This window comes from Anabas testudineus, chromosome 3 (genome assembly GCF_900324465.2).
Source record: "Anabas testudineus chromosome 3, fAnaTes1.2, whole genome shotgun sequence".
NCBI lineage: Eukaryota > Metazoa > Chordata > Actinopteri > Anabantiformes > Anabantidae > Anabas > Anabas testudineus.
The window spans coordinates 19,710,625-19,732,180 of NC_046612.1; the positions used below are offsets into that span (position 1 = coordinate 19,710,625).

General features: G+C 40.6%; 1 protein-coding gene across 12 annotated transcripts in view; it reads left to right on the forward strand.

The window, feature by feature from the left end:
- The window catches only part of si:dkey-205h23.2 (CUGBP Elav-like family member 4), a 123,277-nt gene that overhangs the window by 100,371 nt on the left and 1,350 nt on the right, over positions 1–21,556 (forward strand). For 2 of the 12 annotated variants that reach the window (XM_026378319.1, XM_026378320.1), the window contains exons 5-11: positions 759–838; positions 9,145–9,288; positions 10,184–10,328; positions 12,746–12,895; positions 13,710–13,772; positions 14,346–14,426; positions 18,465–18,608. In XM_026378319.1, coding sequence (XP_026234104.1) covers positions 759–838; positions 9,145–9,288; positions 10,184–10,328; positions 12,746–12,895; positions 13,710–13,772; positions 14,346–14,426; positions 18,465–18,608 — 807 coding nt within the window. Of the gene's footprint in view, positions 1–758; positions 839–9,144; positions 9,289–10,180; positions 10,329–12,745; positions 12,896–13,709; positions 13,773–14,345; positions 14,463–18,464; positions 18,609–21,556 lie in introns of all 12 variants that reach the window. The other 10 variants (XM_026378313.1, XM_026378315.1, XM_026378322.1 and 7 more) reach the window with 9 other exon arrangements.

Below are 21,556 nucleotides of genomic sequence, written 5' to 3' on the forward strand. Positions count from 1 at the left end.
TTCAGTTTCACTGTGTTTCAGTTCACTGGCTTTCTCTTTATTTTACAGTAGTTTAGAGCCTGTCCTTGCCTACACACTGACGCACACTATTTAATGGTTCAGAATACGTAACCTAAAAAAAAAAACAAAACAAGAAAACAACACATTGTGCATTATTATTTTTATCTAATTGAATCATTTTAAATACCATTTGAAATGTTAATGCAACGAGGCTCCAAAAGACTACTGCCAACAACTGTTCCCCTGTCTTCTGGCCAACTTTCTATGTTGACTTTTCCTTTTGTGCATTAACAACACAAGAGATTTAAGATGATTTGAATGCCCCTTGAGCAAAGTCCCCCCTCCATCTGAAATTATACGCAAGCAAAGATTTGGTTAGATAGGCAGATTATAATACTATGCCTTTGTCATCATAATCTCTTTTATGAGTGACTGCACACAAATCACAATGTGTAAATATTAAACAGATTAATAATCACAAACAAGTCGGGATAGTAAATGCCTTGGCTGCATGCTCCAAAGTGGAGGGGGTGGAATAAGAAATGGGCGAGGGACAGGATGTTCCACACAGCTAATGCCTTCACTACAATTAGACTGATTTATTCAGAGTTGTGCGCTGAACACACAAATGGCAGAATACATTTACAAACCAGATAACATGAAAACAATGGTACTGAATGGTGTTGTCCCCCATATTCAAGACCATCTCCCTGATGTTGCTGCCTCCTTTCTATTTCTCTCTTTTTCTCTCTATACAGGCTGTGCCTTTGTCAAGTTCTCCAGCCATGCAGAAGCGCAGGCCGCCATCAACAGCTTGCATGGTGGACAGACTATGCCTGTAAGTAACAAACTATGAAACGGCGTGTGATGTGATGCCACTTGTTGGTGTTTTTATGCCAGCTGTTTACCCTGTGGTTGTGCTTAGAAATTATTTGAGGTAGACTGGGTGAAGGTTCACAACAGAGATTGGTGGGTGTTTAGATTCTGATGCAGATACTGGCCATGTCTTCCTTATATGCTTCTACTTGATGCCTCTTCTTTTTTATATGTTTGGAAACAGTTTCATTATTTGAGACCATGACGTACCAGGACAGAAAATAATCCAGAATAACAAAATATCTATTTTCCATCTATGTGGATAAAGTATGTCTGGACAGTGAAGTGCGTTTATGGTATATCACACACAAAAGATTCCCACAGTCAGCATCTGGCATCTTTCAGCTAGATATCCTATATCTGTCATTTCACTAAATATTCATTTCATTCTCCAGCTATTCAAAGTACCACTGACAACAAACTGATAAAGAGCGTTTATATTGGTGATATAAAGATGTGATTGCTGTGCGCTGCAAACACATCCTTCAGTGCATTCTCAGAAGACACTGTATTGCATATGTCCAGTCAATATTGACATAATAACACTGAAATAGAACGATAGATGGAATGATGGAAATCGAAAACCGAACAACTGTGCATGTACAGAATACATTGTAATTGCTGTGTAAAATGATATTGTAGGTAGGAATTTGTTATGTGAATTTCTATTGAAACTCGATATGGAATGGTTAAACAGCCCACAAGGCAATGTGCTCAAATTTCAGTGTATAAACAGAAACTTTCTTTGAACCCACTAGTCAATAATTAGTCATTAAATACAATTATTCACTCTTAACATTGTATGCCACAGGTTATGATTGCATTTCCATTTGCTTATAATAGTGTTATTGGTAGCTAGCTAGTGCTAGAAGCAACATGCCATGACATTGGCGACCTCTTTTTATTGACTAGTCAATAAAAAGAGGTCGCCATCATAGCGAGGTCGATAACATATATTTTAATACTGGTTATGTCCACCAATGTCAGAAAGAAAATAAAAATAAACACATAAGTAAATGTGTAATCCAGCACTCAACAGATTTAATGAAGCCAGCAAAAAAGGTAGCGGGAAGCTCCTCTAAGATTCTGGATGCAACTTTGATCACACAGGATAAAAAATAAATAAAACAAATTCTGTGTGAGAATTTGAACAAACATAAGAGAAGTTCACTTCTGCAAACTGCAGTGCAAAACAGAATACTGTTGTACACAGGTTAGTTAGGAGCAAGCCAGTATCTTTTATCAGCTATATAATTTAATAATCTAACCAGAGGATGGCCATTCTCTGGTCTCCGTGCATGTTCGAATAGTTTGACTCGCTGCGCTCTCTTAACCCATTCCTGAAATATATGTTTGAAATGAGCGGCTTTTACACTGGGTAACAGTGTGTCATCATCGTGCTGAAGCAATTTAACTGAGTTAGTGGGGCAAGAAATATTATTTCAGAAATAGTTTAATTAACTTTTGACACTGGGTATGCTGCTTCGGTAACATTAGAATGGTTACACAGATATTGTAGATTTTTATATCAAGATATAGAACATTTAGATAACAAATAACATTTTTGTTTGCACTTGATATGTCCATGTAGATGCTTGCATGAATACAGTAAATGGCAACAGATAAACAAATAAAATAAATTGAAAACTGAACCCAGAATCTCAGAAGATAAGGAGAGTGGATAAACATTTTTCTAGAAAAGGAGAAAAAGATTTAACCCTGCTGCTGGCCAGAGTGCAACACGTGGAAGACGCTATAGTACATAGTGCAAGCACTGACTAAATATTTTGTAATTTGGAAACGGTAAAGGACTCCTGAAAGTGATAGTCTCCTTCAGCAACATTGAAGAAATAACATGAAAACAGCTAGTCACCACTAAAGTATTAACAGTGACAGTGTGGCCCCTGTCAGGGGACAACTTTTTGTTAAAGAATATTAAACATTTAAAACACTGTAATGAGGCATCAAGGGATGCTTCATTACAGAGACTAGAAGTGAGGTTAACAAGTAAGTCGGTAATATTGAAAACCACCCTAGAGTTAAAGTGGATCTTCAAAATGAGGTCAGATTTTTCACTTCCTAAAGTGCTTCCTGATATTTCAGCACTAAGCCTTTCATAATATTGTAGAAGTGAACTTTTAAAAATGTATCCCTCTACGTTAAGGTGTTATCTGCCCACAACTGAAAGAATATTGAGATGCTGCAGGACGATGTTATGCTGGAAACATCAGTTGTATTCAAATCAATTAGACTGCATAAGAATCACTTTTTATTCAATTCATTTTACAGCTAGAGAACACAAATAGCTCTGCTGCAGACACATATTGCCTATTCCCCTTACTGATAAATTATGAGAGAACAAAATCTCATGTAATGTAAGAGAGTGGCAATATGGTCGATAGAATAGATGTGGACATGTTTAGAGATATGTGTTATATACAAAAATATATACACATATATATATACACAGTAGTTTAGCTCTAAGTATACAAGGAATTGTGGAAAGTAACGGAGTACTGGTCCTGCTTGATATACAGTGGTTGTGAGTTGCATTAAATAGCATTTGTTTATTTGAAGAATGAGGCCAGAAAACCTGTAACACTTGTCAAACTGCAGTTAATTAACGATTGAAAATGTTTCTGTCAAGCTTGAACAAGGCCACCAAAAAGGCCTGCGTAAAAGAAGTGATGAATTACGAAGCATCTCCCTGCCAGTACTGGTTGTGTGTTGAGTGCTGCACAGCTGGACACATACACGAGCATACATTCTTTCTGGCAGACATCCGCACCTTCACACACTTCACTGATGTTCCGCAATAAATATTTACGGACGCTTCCTGGCAGCCAGATACTGTCCTGGAAGCCAGATGTAATTTACACATCTTTTTGATGCAGCCTCATTTTGCATTACATTGAAGTAGCGAAAGAGAAAAATAAGTGGTGGAGTCGCTTTAACTTTGTGTGTTGCTGTGCACATTAGAGACCAAACTTTCTGGCATGTAAGCCACAAGGGTCGAAATTTAATAAGTAGCGGGCCATGAGCCAAACAGTAATCATGTTGCATAATGATCATGCACAATTATGACAGGCCTCTTACTGAAATGTGATTATAATTAAGATATTTACCTTCTACTCAAACTATCTTGTTGACTCAATCAATAGAATATGTTTACATCCAGGAGATTTATAATTGGGCCCCTGTGAGGCTGTTTGCTTTCTTGTGCAGATCAAAATTTGGCTCATGCTGACTACTTTTTGTATGTTGCACTCCAGGCAAAGTTGCAATAGGTTGGGTCACTGAGCCACCTGAGGTTTGCTCCAGATGAACTGTCCAAGGCAACATATGGAGCCCCAAACAGGCCTGGAGCAGATCAAGAGCCATCCAAAAGTTCATTAATAATCTATATTATCCATATCTCTCTTCTTCTATCCCTGCACCTGTTATCCCACTCTCCCCAAATCCAAGTTCCTCTCAGATTAATAGGCAAGGTGGCCATTAGCATCCAACTATGGCTTACCAATGGGGAATGCAGTTAATTTGGATAATATCACTGCCACATGTCGTCAACAACAGACTAACAGGAGGCAGGATTCAGAGAGTGGGCTGCTCTGCTCACTGCCTGGTGCCAGCTGTGAAGTCTGGATGAACCTTGAACAAAGAGTTGTCTCTCACTCTGTCTCTGTCTCTCTCTCCCTCTTAATGTTCTCTCTACAGCATCTGTGTTACCTGGCACACACACATGCCATAAATAATGCCTGCACCAAAATACGCTGGCCCAGAATGAAAGGCTTTAATGAAGCTTAAGGGCAAGGGATGTTACCAAAGGGCATGCGCTGATAGATCGGGTCATAGCTTTAATTGATGTTTATTGCAGATTGCAGGTGCTTCCGAAATTAACTTAAAAGGTGATTGGGCACAGAACAGGCACTCTCACTGGTTCAGCTGTTGAATTACAGTAAGGCTGCAGAGGCACAGGTGGCAAAACTTCAAATGGCAAAGCCAGGGGCAGGCAGACAGCACCCAGCAAATTGCAGACATTGTCATGTTCGATGTCACAGCGTGGCTGACAGTGCCTGTGGAGCTTGCCGGTGCTGGCAGCAACAAGAGTGTGCATGTGTGTGATACTATAGTTCTGGATTAATGAGAGATAAGACCAAGCCAGAGAACATTGTCACTGTTACACAAAACGCATCAAACGCCACATGAAACTATTGTAGAACCTCGGCAGGCTTGTAGCTAACATGCTACATGGAGTTTTGTTTCTTGAACTCATTACAGTAAACTATAGACTAAATGTAGCATAGGGAAATACCGTTATTAATGGCATCAATTTTCTTCTGTGTCTTTTGGCTTGATGCAGTGTGCTCAGCAGCTGCAGCAGTATGTGGTGGACAGCAGGGCCAGACCAAGACAGCATCACCCACTGCTAATGAGAGACAGTCCTCCCATGAGGGTAGCAGAGATATAGCAAGGTTCAGAGAGTTGAATACAAACCCCACAGGGGGTTCCTCCAATTACTAAACAAACTTGTTATGGTGTATTCTATTAATTTCTTACTAATTCCCAATTGCCAATTTTAGAGATTAGACTATTAGTCTATTGACGTTGTTGTTTTTTGTTGAAGAAAGAGGGGAAAAGTAAGTAGTTTAGAATATACTATTACTGGTTGATCATTAAGTACTTTTCTAAAATGACAGTTTTCCCTTCAATGAATATGTTGTTATATTATTATATTGCTGTAAGCCTCTGTAGAGGCTGGAAAATGAGTGTCTGTTTACCTTTCGGTAGACACTTAACACCAGTGTCTTTGTAGTAATGCAGAGATAAAAGCATAATGCCATTTCACTGGTTTAGTTGAGTTCTAATCCTTCAATTACCAGTGTGCATTTTTCCATCTGCACATTTTTGTGGCCTATACAAAATCCAATATGGGAGATTTTCACAAGTCAAGTGTGTTGTTCAAGAAATTAGATTAGTTTTTGAACCCATGACAAATTCCTTAGTTGTACCTGTCAAAAGTGAAGGCTCCCTGTTGGCCCTTATCAAATTCAGCAAATTCATTTTCTCTCCAGGTATAGGAGTCATGCCGTTGCAGGTTATTATTCTGTTTGTTTGTCAGCTTGTGATTTTCTGCTACCAGTGAGCAGCGGCTGTTTTGCATCCAGTGCCTGTTGTCTGATGCCACCTGTTCCTTCATTACCTGGCCACATACTACTCTTTCTTTGTGGATAGAAATTCTTGATCCGTGATGGGGATCACACTCTAAAATCTGCCTTTTCTGATTAGACCTTGGATCTAGTGAGAATACATCCGCTTGAGATGTGAGGATATGAAATTCTCCTGTTCAGGGATGAGGATAAGAGAGAGATTTTTTTTGGAGGGAATATTTTGTCTTTTACACCATAAAAATCAGAAAACCTCGGCTCTGAGTGTCAGTGCTGACAACATTTGCAGAGGCTGTTGCAGTGCTTTAGTGCTGCTGCCAAGACTTTTCAGTGTAGACATTGCAGACTGGGTCTCCTCCCGTGATGTCATGTACAGCAGAGGACTCTGCTGCCAGAAGCCAGACCAGGCTAGACTTGCTTCATCTCAAATCATGGCACTCGGAGTACAGGCAGCCTCAGGCTTTTACAGTCCTAATGCTTACAATGTCTTCTTCATAAGGTAATAAAAGAATAGAAGAATACATTAATACACAAAGCGAAAAATCTAAATGCCAGGCCCCCTCACTGTGTCCCGATCTGAGTAACAATGCTGGAAGGATATGATGACACTGGAGGAAGTGCCATCCTCATTAATTCCAACAGACCAGTCTCGCAACTAGCCAACAAAGTTGATAACTGCAAAAGGTCTTAAGGTAGGAAGAAAAAAAAGTCATGCTATTGCTATTGGTTTAACTAATTGAAAAGGAGTTGAGGGAGACGCACCAGATGAGCTAGGGTGCTGGCTGGCTCTGATAGGATCCCATCTGAGATGCACTGTTCCTGGAGTCCATGATGATGCCTTCCCGCATTCCCCAGACTTCTTCTCATAGTTATCTGCAGCCAACACATTCTCTTGGTTTTATTAATAATTGTTTATGTGACACATTTCACAAGTCAGTGAGAAACTCTTGGCTAAAACTTGTGCTGTTTATGCTTTTACAGTATGAATATCCTTCTTTGTCATACAAAAAATTATATAATAAAAAAAACTGACACTGTGGGAAGGATAGGACTTAAGAAAATCATGATTGACTTCAGTACTATAAAAAAAAGTCAACAATCAATATGAGGCGTAGGCAGGATAAATACACATTAAATAAACTACAAATTATGTAATGTTTGTCATGTCTACCTAAAGCCAAAGCAGAAGACCACCCTTGCAAACTGCCCTGTCAATGGCACACTTTTTCTGTCTCATGAAATGCTTACAGAAATAGGGCACACTTTTTGTATGACTTACAGTGAGGTGGAATAAAGTAAGGCTGTACTACAGTAAGGCTGTTCTGTAGCTGAATACACAGTCTTACTGTGCTGATGCAACATTCGGCTTTACAGAGAAAAAACAAGTTTGTTTTTCTGTTTCTTCCTTTTTTTTTAAGTAGCACTAAAACTTAAACTTGGACCTGTACAGCCCTGTAGTCTAACAACTGAAGTATATTCTATACAGAGGCCCATACGTTCATGCACAACATTTATACAGCATCAGTCACACTGGTCATCCTCTTCCCTCTCTGTCACTGTGTCCTCTGCTGTGCGCTCACATTTTTGATTTCTACACCCAAACATAACATGGAAATCAAAATCAAAGCCTGAATTTGTACTGACCCTGTCAGGATGAGACATTTTGTGAAAGATAAATCCAGGTTGTGATTATGGAGTCCTTTTCTCCTCGTGTCTTTGCTTTTATGATCTTACTAATCATATCCTGACTGGCCCCTGGCTGCCTGTGTCCTTCTGTCTTGGTGGTGCTCCGTGCTCTTTCCCAGCATGCACTGCCTGTAATTAAATAGGAGCCTGGTCCTCTTGACAGTGTCTGTGGCTGCTTTCTCTGCCTGGCAGCCCCCTCATCCTCTCTCTCTCTTTCTCTTTCTCTGTATCTATATCTGTGTCTCTCACTCACACACAGACACTCTCACTCCCCCTCTCCTTGCCTGGATGTCACACGAGGAACTGACTCTGGTCTCTGTCTCTCAAATGATTTAATTGGATGCAAACTCAGGAGCATGGACATCAATACGGAACTATATCTGCCATAAGGCAGAGCCATTAGTCAATACTTCGCCCTCCACATGCCGAAGGCTTTTGTCAGACCTAATTACCCAGTACTGTATTCAGTAGAGCTTCACCAGTGGGGGACTGGGACTCCTATGGGATCTGGTTAGGATCACAGTTCACTCCCAGTGTATACAGTGGAGTTGGAAAGTTCACAAAAGCAAATATCACTCAGTATTTTCTTCCATTTATTGCTGACAGCTAAATGACTGCAGTCATGAATGGTGAGCTCCACTGGCTCTTGTTGCTTAGAGATATTAGGTCTTGAAAGTTAGAGTGCTGTGTACGCTGGACATCAAAAAACGTGACGTTTACCAGTGTTTCTCCTTTACGATGATGCAAGAATTCCACTCTCATGTTTTAATAAAAGAAGGTTGATACATGGATCCTGATACAGACACGCTCTACAACTTATTATGTAGCCGGCATGTTGTTGTAGGTCAATTCCCAAGAGAAACATACATGAGAAACCTATTTTTAACCACACAATAAAAGATGGAAATGTAATGCATGCATCCAGTAACCTTGTTTCTAAATGGCCTGTATTTAGGTTAGTGTATGTTCATAGATCTGCACACTTCCAATTAAAGCATCACAAATTAACTTGAGCAATAAACCTTTTTCAATTTAGCTACGGCTTACCATTAGCTTTGGGAAATTCATATGGACTCCTGAAACGACTGTAATTATAGATGATGTTATTGTTTGGCTGTGTGTTTTTTTTTTCCTTTTTTACAGTGAAATTTATTCAATCAGAGATATTTACAGACAATCTCGGTTAAAAAACACCAGCCCATTAGCCAGCTGGCGAGTTAAAGTGGCAGGTGCAATCTGCAAAACTGCTGACTGCTGAGAAGTTAGTCCTACTAGGTTGAAGCTCTCCAGTCAAGAAGACTCATTAGACTGATTAGATTCTTTTTTTTTTTTAAGACACTGAAAAGACTGGATCTAGTATTTTCTTACTTAGTTAAGTTCCTTTTTACTTACCTTGTAAACATGCCTGTACTTGTAGGGTGCCTCATCAAGTCTGGTGGTCAAGTTTGCAGACACCGATAAGGAGAGGACCCTGCGCAGGATGCACCAGATGGCGGGCCAGCTTGGCATCTTCAGCCCCATGACCATCCAGTTTGGGGCCTATGGCGCCTACTCTCATGCTGTAAGTCTCAGCCCGGCGGGGGAGGAGACGGTGAGCTTTAAAAAAAAAAAGAAAACAAAACTGTTGTGATTTGAGGTTTGAACTCACTATCTCTCCCACTAGGCATGTGACATTCCCAGCGAACTCCTTAAGTGATTCACACTATTAAACTGCTGTTCAGCACAAATTTAAACAGGAAATACTGTACTGCAATGCTGTTTATATTGTACCTTTTTTATCCCTTCAGTTGTCAAGGGAGGATGCTTATCCTACTGTCTGTTCAACACTACATTGTCTTGCTTTCATTTTATGACTTTGTGAATTTTAAACTGCCAACCCAATCTTGCCCCTTTAACATTTCATCTACTTACACATATTCCTTTACACTCAAACCGAGGCAAGCGTCATCCCTAAGAGCCCCCCACCCCTACCCCTTTCTATGCCACCCCACCCCCATTTCATATTCACACATGAAAGTCACAGCCGGAGTCTGTGAGATTTTGCACTCACACAGTATCTAACAACTCACCCTGACAGGTGAGAATCGCCTACTCCCACACATTCTCTCCACTAACTCTGCCACTGCAAACCACTTTTTCTCTCACACATATACATATACATACAGTATGCGGTACATATAGATATGCATAGTCTCCATCTCGCTAAACTCTGTACATAGCCTTCATCTTGTGTCAGTATAATGAGCCAGTGTTGTGTTACAGTAGCTGGGAAACAACGCTGCAGGGCAACACAGACCACTCTGTTCAAGAACAAGGCATGGGCCAAACAAACAAGAGATGTGAGAGTAAACATGCTCTGGTCCTGCGGCTATTTCACCCTCCTTTCCTTTTCTGTCCTTCCCTCCATCCCTCCCGCCACTCGCCTCTCTCCCCACTGCTCTTTAATCCTACAGCAGATGATGCAACAGCAAGCCGCCCTGATGGCAGCGACACAAGGGTCCTACCTGAACCCCATGGCTGCCATCGCTGCCGCGCAAATGCAGCAAATGGCAGCTTTCAATGTCAATGGTCTGGTGGCTACTCCCATGACACCATCCTCAGGTATGAGCTAATAGGCACACACAGACATGGAGGACTTCACTTTCTCACTGCTCCAAGAACATTTTTGTCATTAGCAAGAATTATGGTACTAATATATGAATTCAAGACCCTTCTGGTTTTGCCCTTGCTACATTTTTTAAGGTGTTTTAAGCTCAGCTTTCTATGCTGAAGCAGACAGCGTTGCATAAGAAGAAATGGAGCCTTGTATGGACTAAGGCATGATGGGAGAAGATGTACAGCATTCCTTGACACTCATTGGCTGCCACATCATAGTCTTTTTCTCCTCCTGTCTCTCATTATCTCTCTCTCTTGCAGTCTGCCTCTCTCTTCCTCTATGTCTCTGTGACAGTGTGTGTTTTCTGGGAACACAGCCAATCCGATGACATTGGATGCAGAGTCCTTGGCTTATACAATATAAGAGCAAAGATTTGTGTGAGATAATCCCAAACCCCAGTCTGAACTATCTTTTTGGCCCTTGTCACGAGGAGCTTTGATGCCTCGACACTAAGTAGGCAGGCCGCCTGAAGGCAGGGTCATTGCGAATGTATTAAATAAAGTGGCTTGACGCTGTACCTGGCATTTGTAATCCACAAGGCCTACACATACCAGGTAATGCCTATCACACATAATCCTACATGACTTGAATGCCCTTCACCTGGATTAGAAAAATAATAAAAACTTATAAATGCAAAAGGCTACTGACAAGGTGACTGACACAGCAAGGAGGAAAGTAGTTAGAAGAAGAGACACAGGCCCTTTAATCATAGTGTATGTTATGTTACATTTCTTGTTCAATTTTGCACCCATTGTTGTACCTTCAAGAGTACAGTTATGTACCTGAAGTTACTGAAATAAGCCTTTCAACAAAGGTATAACAGGTATTATTCAGAACATCACAGTGCTACATTTATTATTTTGTATTGCAGTGATGGACGAGTGTTTTCCCATGTTCCATATCACACGTTGATCAGTGTGTTATACTGTAGCAACTGCACTAAAGGTTTAGGCCTAATTTGCATCATTTTGTATGAAACTACAGTGCATCCAGAAAGTATTCGCAATGCATAACTTTTTCCACATTGTGTTATGTTAGAGCCTTATTCCAAAATTGATTACATTCAAAATTGATTGAATCAGTCAATTAAAAGTCTAAAGGAAAATCCCTGATAATGTCAACGTGAAAAATGTTTGTTAGAAATTTAGAAATTTATTAAAACTAAAATATAAAAAGTATGTACTGTACAAGTATTCACAGTCTTTGCCATGACATGCCATGATTGGACATGATTTGCAAAGGTATACATCTATTTATATAAGGAAGAAATTTTGTAGCATTCAAGGTGCCAATGAGCACAATGGCCTCCATCATCCGAAAATGGAAGTTTGGAATCACCAGGACTCTAACTAGAGGAGGTTGAACAGCCAAACTACACAACTGAAAAAGAAGGGCCTTAGTCGGGAAGGTGACCAAGAACCAGACGGTCGGACTCCACCAATCAGGTCTTTCTGGTAGGGTGGCCAGATGGAAACCACTCCTTAGTTAAAGTTTGCCAAAATGCACCTGAAGGACTCTCGACCATGAGAAACAAGATTCTCTGCTTTAAAGACTCCTTTTTTATGAGGAGGTCCTGCCTAAGGACCCCTAATGGAGGGCTGTGACTGTGATGACACAAAGATTGAACTCTTTGGCCTGAATAAAACTAGGCACAGCTCAGCACCTGGCAAATACCATCCCTACAGTGAACCATGGTGGTGGCAGCATGTGGGGATGTTTTTTAGTGGCAGTTTCTGGGAGACTAGTCAGGATTGATAAATGCAGCAATGTACAGAGACACCCATAATGAAAACCTGTTCCAGATGACATGGACCTCAGACTGGGATGACAGTAAATCTTTCAGGACAATCATTCTAAGTGCACTGCCAGGAGTGGCTAGTGGTCCAGCCAGAGCCCAGACTTGAACTAGATTGAACATCTCTGGTGAGATCTGAAAATGGCTGTGCACCAATGCTCCCCATCCAACCTGATGGAGCTTGAGAGGTACTACAAAAAAGAATGGGAGAAACTGCCTAAAAATAGATGAACCAAGCTTGTAGCATTATACTCAAAAAGACTTGAGGCTGTAATTGGTGCTAAAGGTGTTTCAACAAAATATTGAATAAAAGTTGTTAATACTTATGTACATGTGATTTTCTTTTGTTTTTTTGTTTAATAAATTTGCAAAGAAAAATAATGAATTGTATTTATTATGGAATTAGGCTGTAACATAACAAAATGTGGAAAACGTTAAGCACTGTATGTGCTGTGAATACTTGAATACATTTAAAAAAAATACAATTTGGTACAAATGTACTTTATACCCTTGCCTTTAACTGTGTACACCCTGCAGTTTCTATAATGACTCTGTATCTATTTGCAGGCACCAGCACACCTCCAGGCATCTCTGCCACCGCCGTGCCAAGCATAGCCACCCCAATCGGGGTCAATGGATTCAGTGCCCTCCCGCCTCAGAGCAACGGGCAGCCCACCTCTGAGCCCATCTACACCAATGGTATTCATCCTTACCCAGGTGAGCCATTCAAAGTTCACACAAAAACATGAGATATGTTTGTGACATACTGTAACAAGACAGTTGCTCTGACCCTGACACTTGTTGTGATTTGCTACTTGTACCTGTACCTGTGATTTATGACTGTTTGATTATTCTCTAGTGCCACACTTGATCTGAATAAGAAAAGCCCTTAAATGTCACACTGCAAGTTCAACATGTCAGTAACTAAATTATGTCACATAGTACTGTCTAAAAGTTGCCAAGAGTCCTTTTTACTTCACTCTCTCTTCACATCTTTTTCTGATTTGACCTGAGGCATTTAAGGACTGAGGGTCAATCAACAACATCTTTGGCACATTTCTGAGCAGCCAGCCCAAGTATCCTAATTAATCCATCAGTTCATCCATCAGTCCATTATAGTTAATTTGATGTGTCTCAGCTCGTTCTCAGCTTCTTGATGCTGTCTGGGACTGATTCCTGAAGAACTGACAAACACACACTCCCTGTTTTTGCATTATGCAAAGGCAGCTGCAACTGTAATGAACTACAAAGTGGTTTGTTTGGCATGTTGTTAATATTTGATGCAAACATCTGGGTCGAACAGGCATTTTGAAGAACTCAGTGGAATGACAACCCAAATTTCTGCCACTCGCGTGTGATCTTACCCCCTAATGGTTTCGTATACCTAAGCCAAAGTCGGTCTTGCTGTTTAAGATATTCTCTATATGTTTTATCTTTGTGTCGGTCATGACCATCCCCTCGTTGTGCCTTTTGCTTTCGTCTTCCTCCTTGTCACCCCCCTTTCTCTGTCTCTGTTTCTGGATCTCTGCAGCACAGAGTCCAACAGTGACCGACCCTCTCCAACAGGCTTATGCTGGCGTCCAACACTACGCAGGTGATCTGTCTCTCCTATCTCCTCTACTCTCTCACTCCCTCCATCTGTCCCTTTCTCACTCTCCACTGCCTTTCTCTCTTCTGTCACATCAGCAGACACTATGACAGGTAGAGATAGCCAGAGGACCAGCCAATTTCCTGCCAGATTACACTACTTTACATTAGGATTGCAAAAGGATTTTCAGTTGACTTGATTATACACCCACACAAAAAAATCTTAATTCCAAAAGTACACTGAGAGCTGAGGATCTGAACCTGCCTTAGCCTCCTACATGAAAAGATAACACAGACCCCTCATAACTACTGCTTTCTGCCTGACATCAACTCTTATTAACATGGTGTAAATCTTTCTTTGTGTCTGCTTAGTTGAACTGCACTCTCCTCCCTTTTTAGCCATGCTTTTTGTGTGGTCATCTACCTGCAAAATCAACCCAAGCTTCCAGTCATAATGCAGTTTATTTGTGCAGTGTGTAAAGTACGCAAATGAACAATGGAATCATGATTTGAGTTTTGTTATGTCAAATATGAAAATGGAGATGTGAAAAATTCCACTCTGGTTCTCCCTTTGCAACAGCAGCCTACCCTGCCGCCTATGCGCCAATCAGCCAAGCGTTCCCCCAGCAACCAACCATCATTCCCCAGCAACAGAGGGAAGGTAAGAGCGAGCAAGCGCGCCCACCCAAGATAAAAGGTGATAATTGCCATGTTCCATTCTAATGTAGCTGCGCTGCTTTGAATTAGCGAGGGAGGTAAAAAGCTGGCTGGGGAAAATGTGAGAAAAAGGCTCCCCATTTAAAGAGAAGAACATTAGCAGTGAGATGGAAAGTTACTCTGTCATTATTCAAAAACTGCACTAATTCAAACTCACAGCGTTGGACTGCTTAATCAGTCCATTACAATGTGTTTAAGTGGTTATAAATATTCATAAGATTAATTAGCTGCATGCATAATAATTTATTACCATTGCTAGTGTAGTGTTCGTTCTTATGCCACAGCATCAGATGAAATAAAACCCAGGATATACGGTGATGGTAAATCATCTTTTTTGACGCTATTAGTCAGTCTCAATTATTCATCTATTTGATTGTAGGAGACAGCGTAGAGTGGCATTAATATTCAGTACAGGAACTCTGAAATTGAGTGTTTCCAACAGTCCCTGGAGAATATTTTAGTTTATGTTTGCATTTTTTTTAATAGGGTCACACCACTGAACTATAAATAAAGTGTATCCTCATACATGTATGTTGGTGTATTCACTTTACATGAAGTCATCATTTTAGATAGAAGTGGCAAGAAAAATTATGTGAATCCTTTGCAATGTCATGGTATTCGTCATTATTTATCATAAAACGTGATCTTCATCTTAGTCAAGAGTATTAAAATGACTAATTAATTACTAATTACTAAAATACACACACAACAAATTCCGATCTTTCATGTTTTTCTTTAACAAGCATAAAAACCTCATAGTGCTAGTGGACCAATTTAAGTCAGATGTTGGCATACTTGGACTGGAGCTACTTTGACCGAATAAAGTCACTCAAACTTTTTGAGTTTCCTCTGAGCAAGAAGAATATGCTTATGTGAGCCATGCCTGGCCAAAAGAACTGGAACTGGCTAACATCTGTGTTCATGACTCTACAGCACAGATTTAACAAGCAGGGTGTCTATGGCAGGACACCACAAAGGAAGCTGTTGCTTAATAAAAAAACATTGCTGAACACCTGAAGTTTGTCAAAGAGCACATTGACACTCCACAGCAGTATTGGCAAAATGTTTTGTGGGCTGATGAAACTATATTGAACTATTTGGAAAGAAAACACGAGCAAGTTCACAACAGAATGGCTTCAGAAAAACAAAAGTGGCCAATTCAGAGCCCAGACCTCAACCAAATAGAGATGCTATGGAACGACTTGAAGAGAGCCACGCATGAGACGCTAAGAGAATATGACAGAACTAAAACAGTTCTGCAGGACAAGGTTTTTATGGTTGTTCCCAATAAAGACATGAAAGATCAGATTTTGTTTACATTATTATTTTAGGCATGATATTTGTTAATACTCTTGATTTAGATGAAGATCAGATCACATTTTATGGCAAATGAATGCAGAAAACCATGAAATTCCAAAAGTTCACATACTTTAATAATTAGCAAGAGTTATAGTAGTCGGCAAGGCAAAAGCAACACAAGATGCAACAAAACCATGCACACAAAGCCACAGACACACACACACACACACACACACACACACACACACACACAGCTATTCTTAGTTGAGCTTGTGGCCTGCCTGAGTTCTGGCCTCCTCTGGGTTTTGGCTCCTCTCCCAGTCTGTCTCAGTCCACTGCCATAGTCTGCAGCCCTGCCATCTAACAAGTGACCTGAACCTACATGCACAGACAGAGTCAAACCTTAACTTCAACCTTCCACTGCAAACTAACAACAACACATTTTATCAGTTGTTGCCTGTGCGCGTATCAATAGAGAAAATCCTCTTATATCCGAAAATATAAATTTAACCAGATACAACTTCACTGTGCTCTTTGAAAATATGTGTACTTTTCACTTTAGCTGAGCATCTTATGCAGCACAGCAATGCATTAAATGCTGATCCTTTACAGCAACACATCCAGCATGCAGCAAAAACTGCTGTATGCTGCGTGTCTGAAGTAATGTAGTCATATTATTGTGCACACACCAACACTGTCTCAACTTTTAAGCATTGCAGTAAACTAATTGGTTGTAAAAATTCAGTACAAGGTACAGTGCTGTTTTTCCCACCACGTTCTATGTCAACATTATTAAATCACATTAGCAATTTCAAGACAAACAGTTACAATACTGCTAACTGTAACACCAGTAGGATTATTTTAGTTTGGTTCCAGGTAAAACACAAATCAATATGTCAGTTGACACGTTCTTAGGATGTTTTAGGTGACACATTCATGAGTGTGTCACTTGAAATGCTGCTTTTTGTCTTCTGTCTGTCCAATAAGTAGCCTTCAGTGGTCACCAACAGCCCACTTATTGCACAGACAGGAGACAAAAAGGCATTTCAACTCAGCATTTTGAACTTTCATTCATGCTTATTATTTGCTGCGGTCCGCTTGACATTATATTGTTGAACTGATAAATTGGTGATTATTTTGAGCGGAAGTTCACTTGAAGGGATGGGGTCAGCTTTCGTTTTTTACCACTGTAGTGCCACTAGCAACAATACTTTGCAGCTTGTGCTTGCATCACATTATGGTTTTTCACTCACGCTCAACCTCGACAACAAGGAACATGAAGCTAACCTTGTGTTGCTTAAACTATTCACATTCACGTACTTGCGTGGACTTTGTTTGGATAATTTTCATGACAGATAGGTTTGTAAAAAGATCTCTAGATTAGGGTTGATGTACTGAATCTTTAAAGTCTTATCTATGTGTCTGACTTTGTTGGGTAAGGGTCTGTGGTGATTTCAGGCACAAAATGAATGTCTTTACAATTAACTTGCATAATACACTGTATGTGAAAGGCAGGCATGAAGTGGTCCACGGAAAAACAAACGGTGTTATTTCTGCAAGAGATGATGTGTAGTGTGCAGCACAACAATGTATCAACCATCCTTACACACCAGCTGCAGACTTTTCTTCCTCTCAAACAAACCACTTCTTCTCAAGGCATGAATTCTCCATAAGAGACCCAAACCTAAACAGACAGAACTGAAATGCAGTGTTTAACTGTTAAAAAAAAATCCCTGCTGTCAACCTGTGTGTGTGTGTGTGTGTGTGTGTCCTCTATCTTGCCAAAGCATAACAGCACTACAGCCAACCACCACTGCAGCCCTGTTATCAGCGTTCTCACCAGCCCCAGTCTCATCTCGTCATGCTATCACCCTGAGCAATGAGACAGGAGAGAATGCTAGCCAGGCAACCGGCTGCAAGCATACTGTCCCAGGGCCCATCACATCTCTCTCTCTCTCTCTCTGTCTCTCCAGTTCATTCCTCCCTTTATCCAGATTGGCCTGTACAATATGTGGCAGCTGGGTGGATGAGTGTGGAGGGATGGAGAGAGATTGGAAGACAGTCCTACTGTCACACAGTAATTGGGGCAAAAACTTGGCTTATGTCTTAATGCATGCTCTGCCTCCTCCTCGTCTCTCTCTTTCTCTGTGTCTCACTGTTTCTCTATATAACCATCTCCATGTTTTTCTTTCAATCATCCTCTTTGTGTTTTCTCGTCCTCCTGTTGGCTCTCTCTCTCTCTTTTTTTTTTATTTGTTTTTTTCTTTTAGTTGTCCTATTTCTGCTTCTCTGTGATTGTTTACGTTTGCGTTGTTATTGCCAGCACATTTATTTGGGACAATAGTCAAATTTAACTGTATGATATGAATTTGTAAATCACCACCTATCAATCTATTCAGTTATTTTGCAACATGGAAGCCGACTGAACACATGAAAAATGAGATTAAAGTAGTCTCTATATGCCACAACAAGTCGTTTTTAAACTACAATAAAATCTGTAATCTGCACCACATGTAGTAGAATCAGAATTTAGTGTTTACATGGCTCCTGCGTTCCTTGGATTATCGTCTTGATTGCCTTATTAAGTATTTTTCCACTGTTATTATGGTCAGTGCGTCGCTCACTGGGCATTTCCTGTTTATGATCCCATGTAACCCTCCTGTTGTCTTTCTCTAATCATCAGGGCCAGAAGGTTGCAACCTGTTTATTTATCACCTGCCCCAGGAGTTCGGAGATGCAGAGCTCATGCAAATGTTCCTGCCTTTTGGCAACGTCATCTCTGCCAAAGTCTTTGTGGACCGAGCGACCAATCAGAGCAAATGTTTTGGTGAGTCAAAAATTGACCATGAAGAGAAGCTGACGTACAAACTGCCATGGTTTTTGTTTCCTTCTAGCAAATAGTGTTTACTTTTTTTTACTTTTATTCTAAGTGTCGAACCCAGTGTCTACCAAGTTGCAATTAACATTTTAAAGGTAGTGTTACATGCTGTGGCGAGATCAAGGGGCAACTCACACATGCGTATCTAAACAGATAGTGGGGATCTGAAAGGGGGAGTGTGGAGCGGGGAGGTGGGCGCTCTAATCACCTAAAATCACACAGCCACCATGAAATGCTCATCCAGCCACTGACCCCGAGATCCTTCCACAACTGTCATTTGCTCCACAAATCTATTTATCACTTGCTCTATCCCACCATGTCTAATACAATCAGTATTCATTTCCCCTGCTCTGCCATTCAGCCTCCTTTACCCCAGAGAAAAACCTTTTCCCAGACCCCCCCCCCCAAAAAAAAAAAATCTTTCAAAAGCGTCCCACGATCTCTCCCCACCTCTCTCCTCCCACACAGCTAACCAGTTCATCAGGGTGGGGGCGGCGCAGGTGGAATTCATGGGCTTAAAGAGATAATAATAGACTGGTGTGGGCCTTGCTGTTGATTCAGTTGGACAGCAGCACCCAGGAGACAAGCAGAGAGAGGGAGAGCGAGACTCCCAGCATTGGCTTTCTTTCACTTTCTCTTCAACATGGCATGTCTATGAGGCTTTCTCCTTCACTCTTCCCTCATGTGTCTCTCTCTCTGTCCATCTCAGGACAGTCTCTCTCCTCCGCTATGTGCGCTCTGCTCTAAACATATGCCACTCGCTATCACTATCCGTCAGTCAACAAGGGGGAAGGACAAAAGGGGCGGTGACCTCATCAGTCTCACTGGCTTATTTTCCATGGCTAGTAATTAAGATCTTGGCTGAAAAACAGCAATTTAACCCATGATTCTTTTGTGGGGTTTTATTCACTCATTTCTCCCTCCCTTTTATAGCAGCTGCCCCAGGGCTCCTTTGTAAGACATTAACAAATTAGGCAGAAGATGTGGTGCATTAAAGGGGATAACTTATTAGGCCTTCAAGAACTCCAACACTTCATCTTACAATGTGTGAGTTTAGTCTTGATTATGTGCTTAACAGGCCCTGTAGACTCCTGTAGATATGCCGTGTGCAGACCTACATATGGTACACATGAGGAAAATAGGATAGATAGACCAATGAGTTGCCCATAGTGAAATACACAAGACATGGCCTTGCTTGAGTACCACTGTGAAAAAAATATATACTAATTTTCCTAATATCTAAAGCACTGATGGATACCAAAGAGAAACCCAAGCTCTTTATTGGGTTTAGTTTTGTACAAGATTATTAATGTAAAAGTTATCGTACCTACTGTATTTTAGAAGCTAACACAATTTAGTGGTTACAAGGTACAGTGTGTTAATTAATTAGCTCAATCATTTTAAATGAAATAGTTTGAGCAAACTAATTACCACAGCAAAATGTGAACGTCTGTAGTTGGGAGTTTCAAATAAAGCTTCTGCATGGCCTGATTTCTCTGCAGCACAGGTGAACTACATTTTTGGGATTTTGAGAGAGGAGATAATCAGACATCACTCTTTGAGATGAAGTGTTTACAGAGAAGCTTGGAAATTTGAATATGATGAAAAGGTCACTGGAGGAGCACTCCAAGTATATTCCTATAAAGGATGTATTTCTGGAGTAGGATTTAGAGTATACTCTAAACGGATGCATCACTGTCAGTTCAGACAGATGTCTGTTTAGATTAGTATATTTATTTGCAGAGTGAAGAAGTGGCTATGAATATGTGACATGGTCTGGTATTAGACACTTGTGAGTGTTTGATGAAGAAAGATCGAGGGGATTTATGAAATATTTCAGTTTGAAGCCATTAACAAATAAGATGATAGGCAACACGGGTAACAGAAACTTAATTTAAAACCGTGCCTTGAGTAGAGCGAGATGCAGCTCACAGCAGTGCTCATATTTAATATGAAATGCATACAGTACATCAACGGGCCGAGTCAACAGAGAGTGTTGTGCTTTACTCAGAAACGTATAGAACATCCATAAGGCGACAGTAGACACCCTGCACACAGGTGAGGAGCTTTATGTTTGTGTTTAATTCAACCTGGGACTCTATGGAAACAACATTAGTCTTAATCCTCTACGTTTAGTCACTCAATATTGACTGTTAAAAGTGATCAAAGCTTACCTTGTTAAGTGGAATTAGCTGGATTTAGCTTGAAAATAAATTTCAAAAGGTCTTCCGAGAACAGAATGACACACACACCTAAAATAGGACACCCTCTGCTTTTTAAATACAGTGGAAAAAAAAAAAAAACATACAGACGCAGATGTGATTTAGACATACTGCTGTTCTTCTGCCATATATTTTTCCGTAAGAGGATAAGCAAAATATATAATAATCATCACATTAAATACAGACGAATGTATCTAAATATTAAAGTTTACAGCACGAGAGCCTCCCATGACAAATCCCGACTACTAAGCAGCTCCAACAGATCACCTGGAGGTTACTAACTTGTTCAAAGGTAATTGAGTGGTACAGTAATTATAGCAGGGAAGCAGGGATTCGTTTCCCAGCCTAAGAGGGTATTTGAACCAGGACCTCATCAACAGGCCACATTCAACCCTGCATTCGTGAAGAAAAGAGTTGTCGTAGCACCAAACAGCATTAGCATATGTCATCGTCACATAGTAACTCCTGTTTTTTAGTGCAATGTGGGAGCTGTGCTGCAGCTCTCTCAGCCGCTCAGCCGGGTTCTCAACTTGTATTTTCCACACAGTCGCCAAATAAAGGCTGCGCTCTGTGTGTGTTTTTTGTATTAAAAATGTATAACGTTACAGTGCATAGACATTCTGCTAATATGGATGGCTGCGGTGAGAGCCATACCTCAAAAACTAGTAGTGTTCA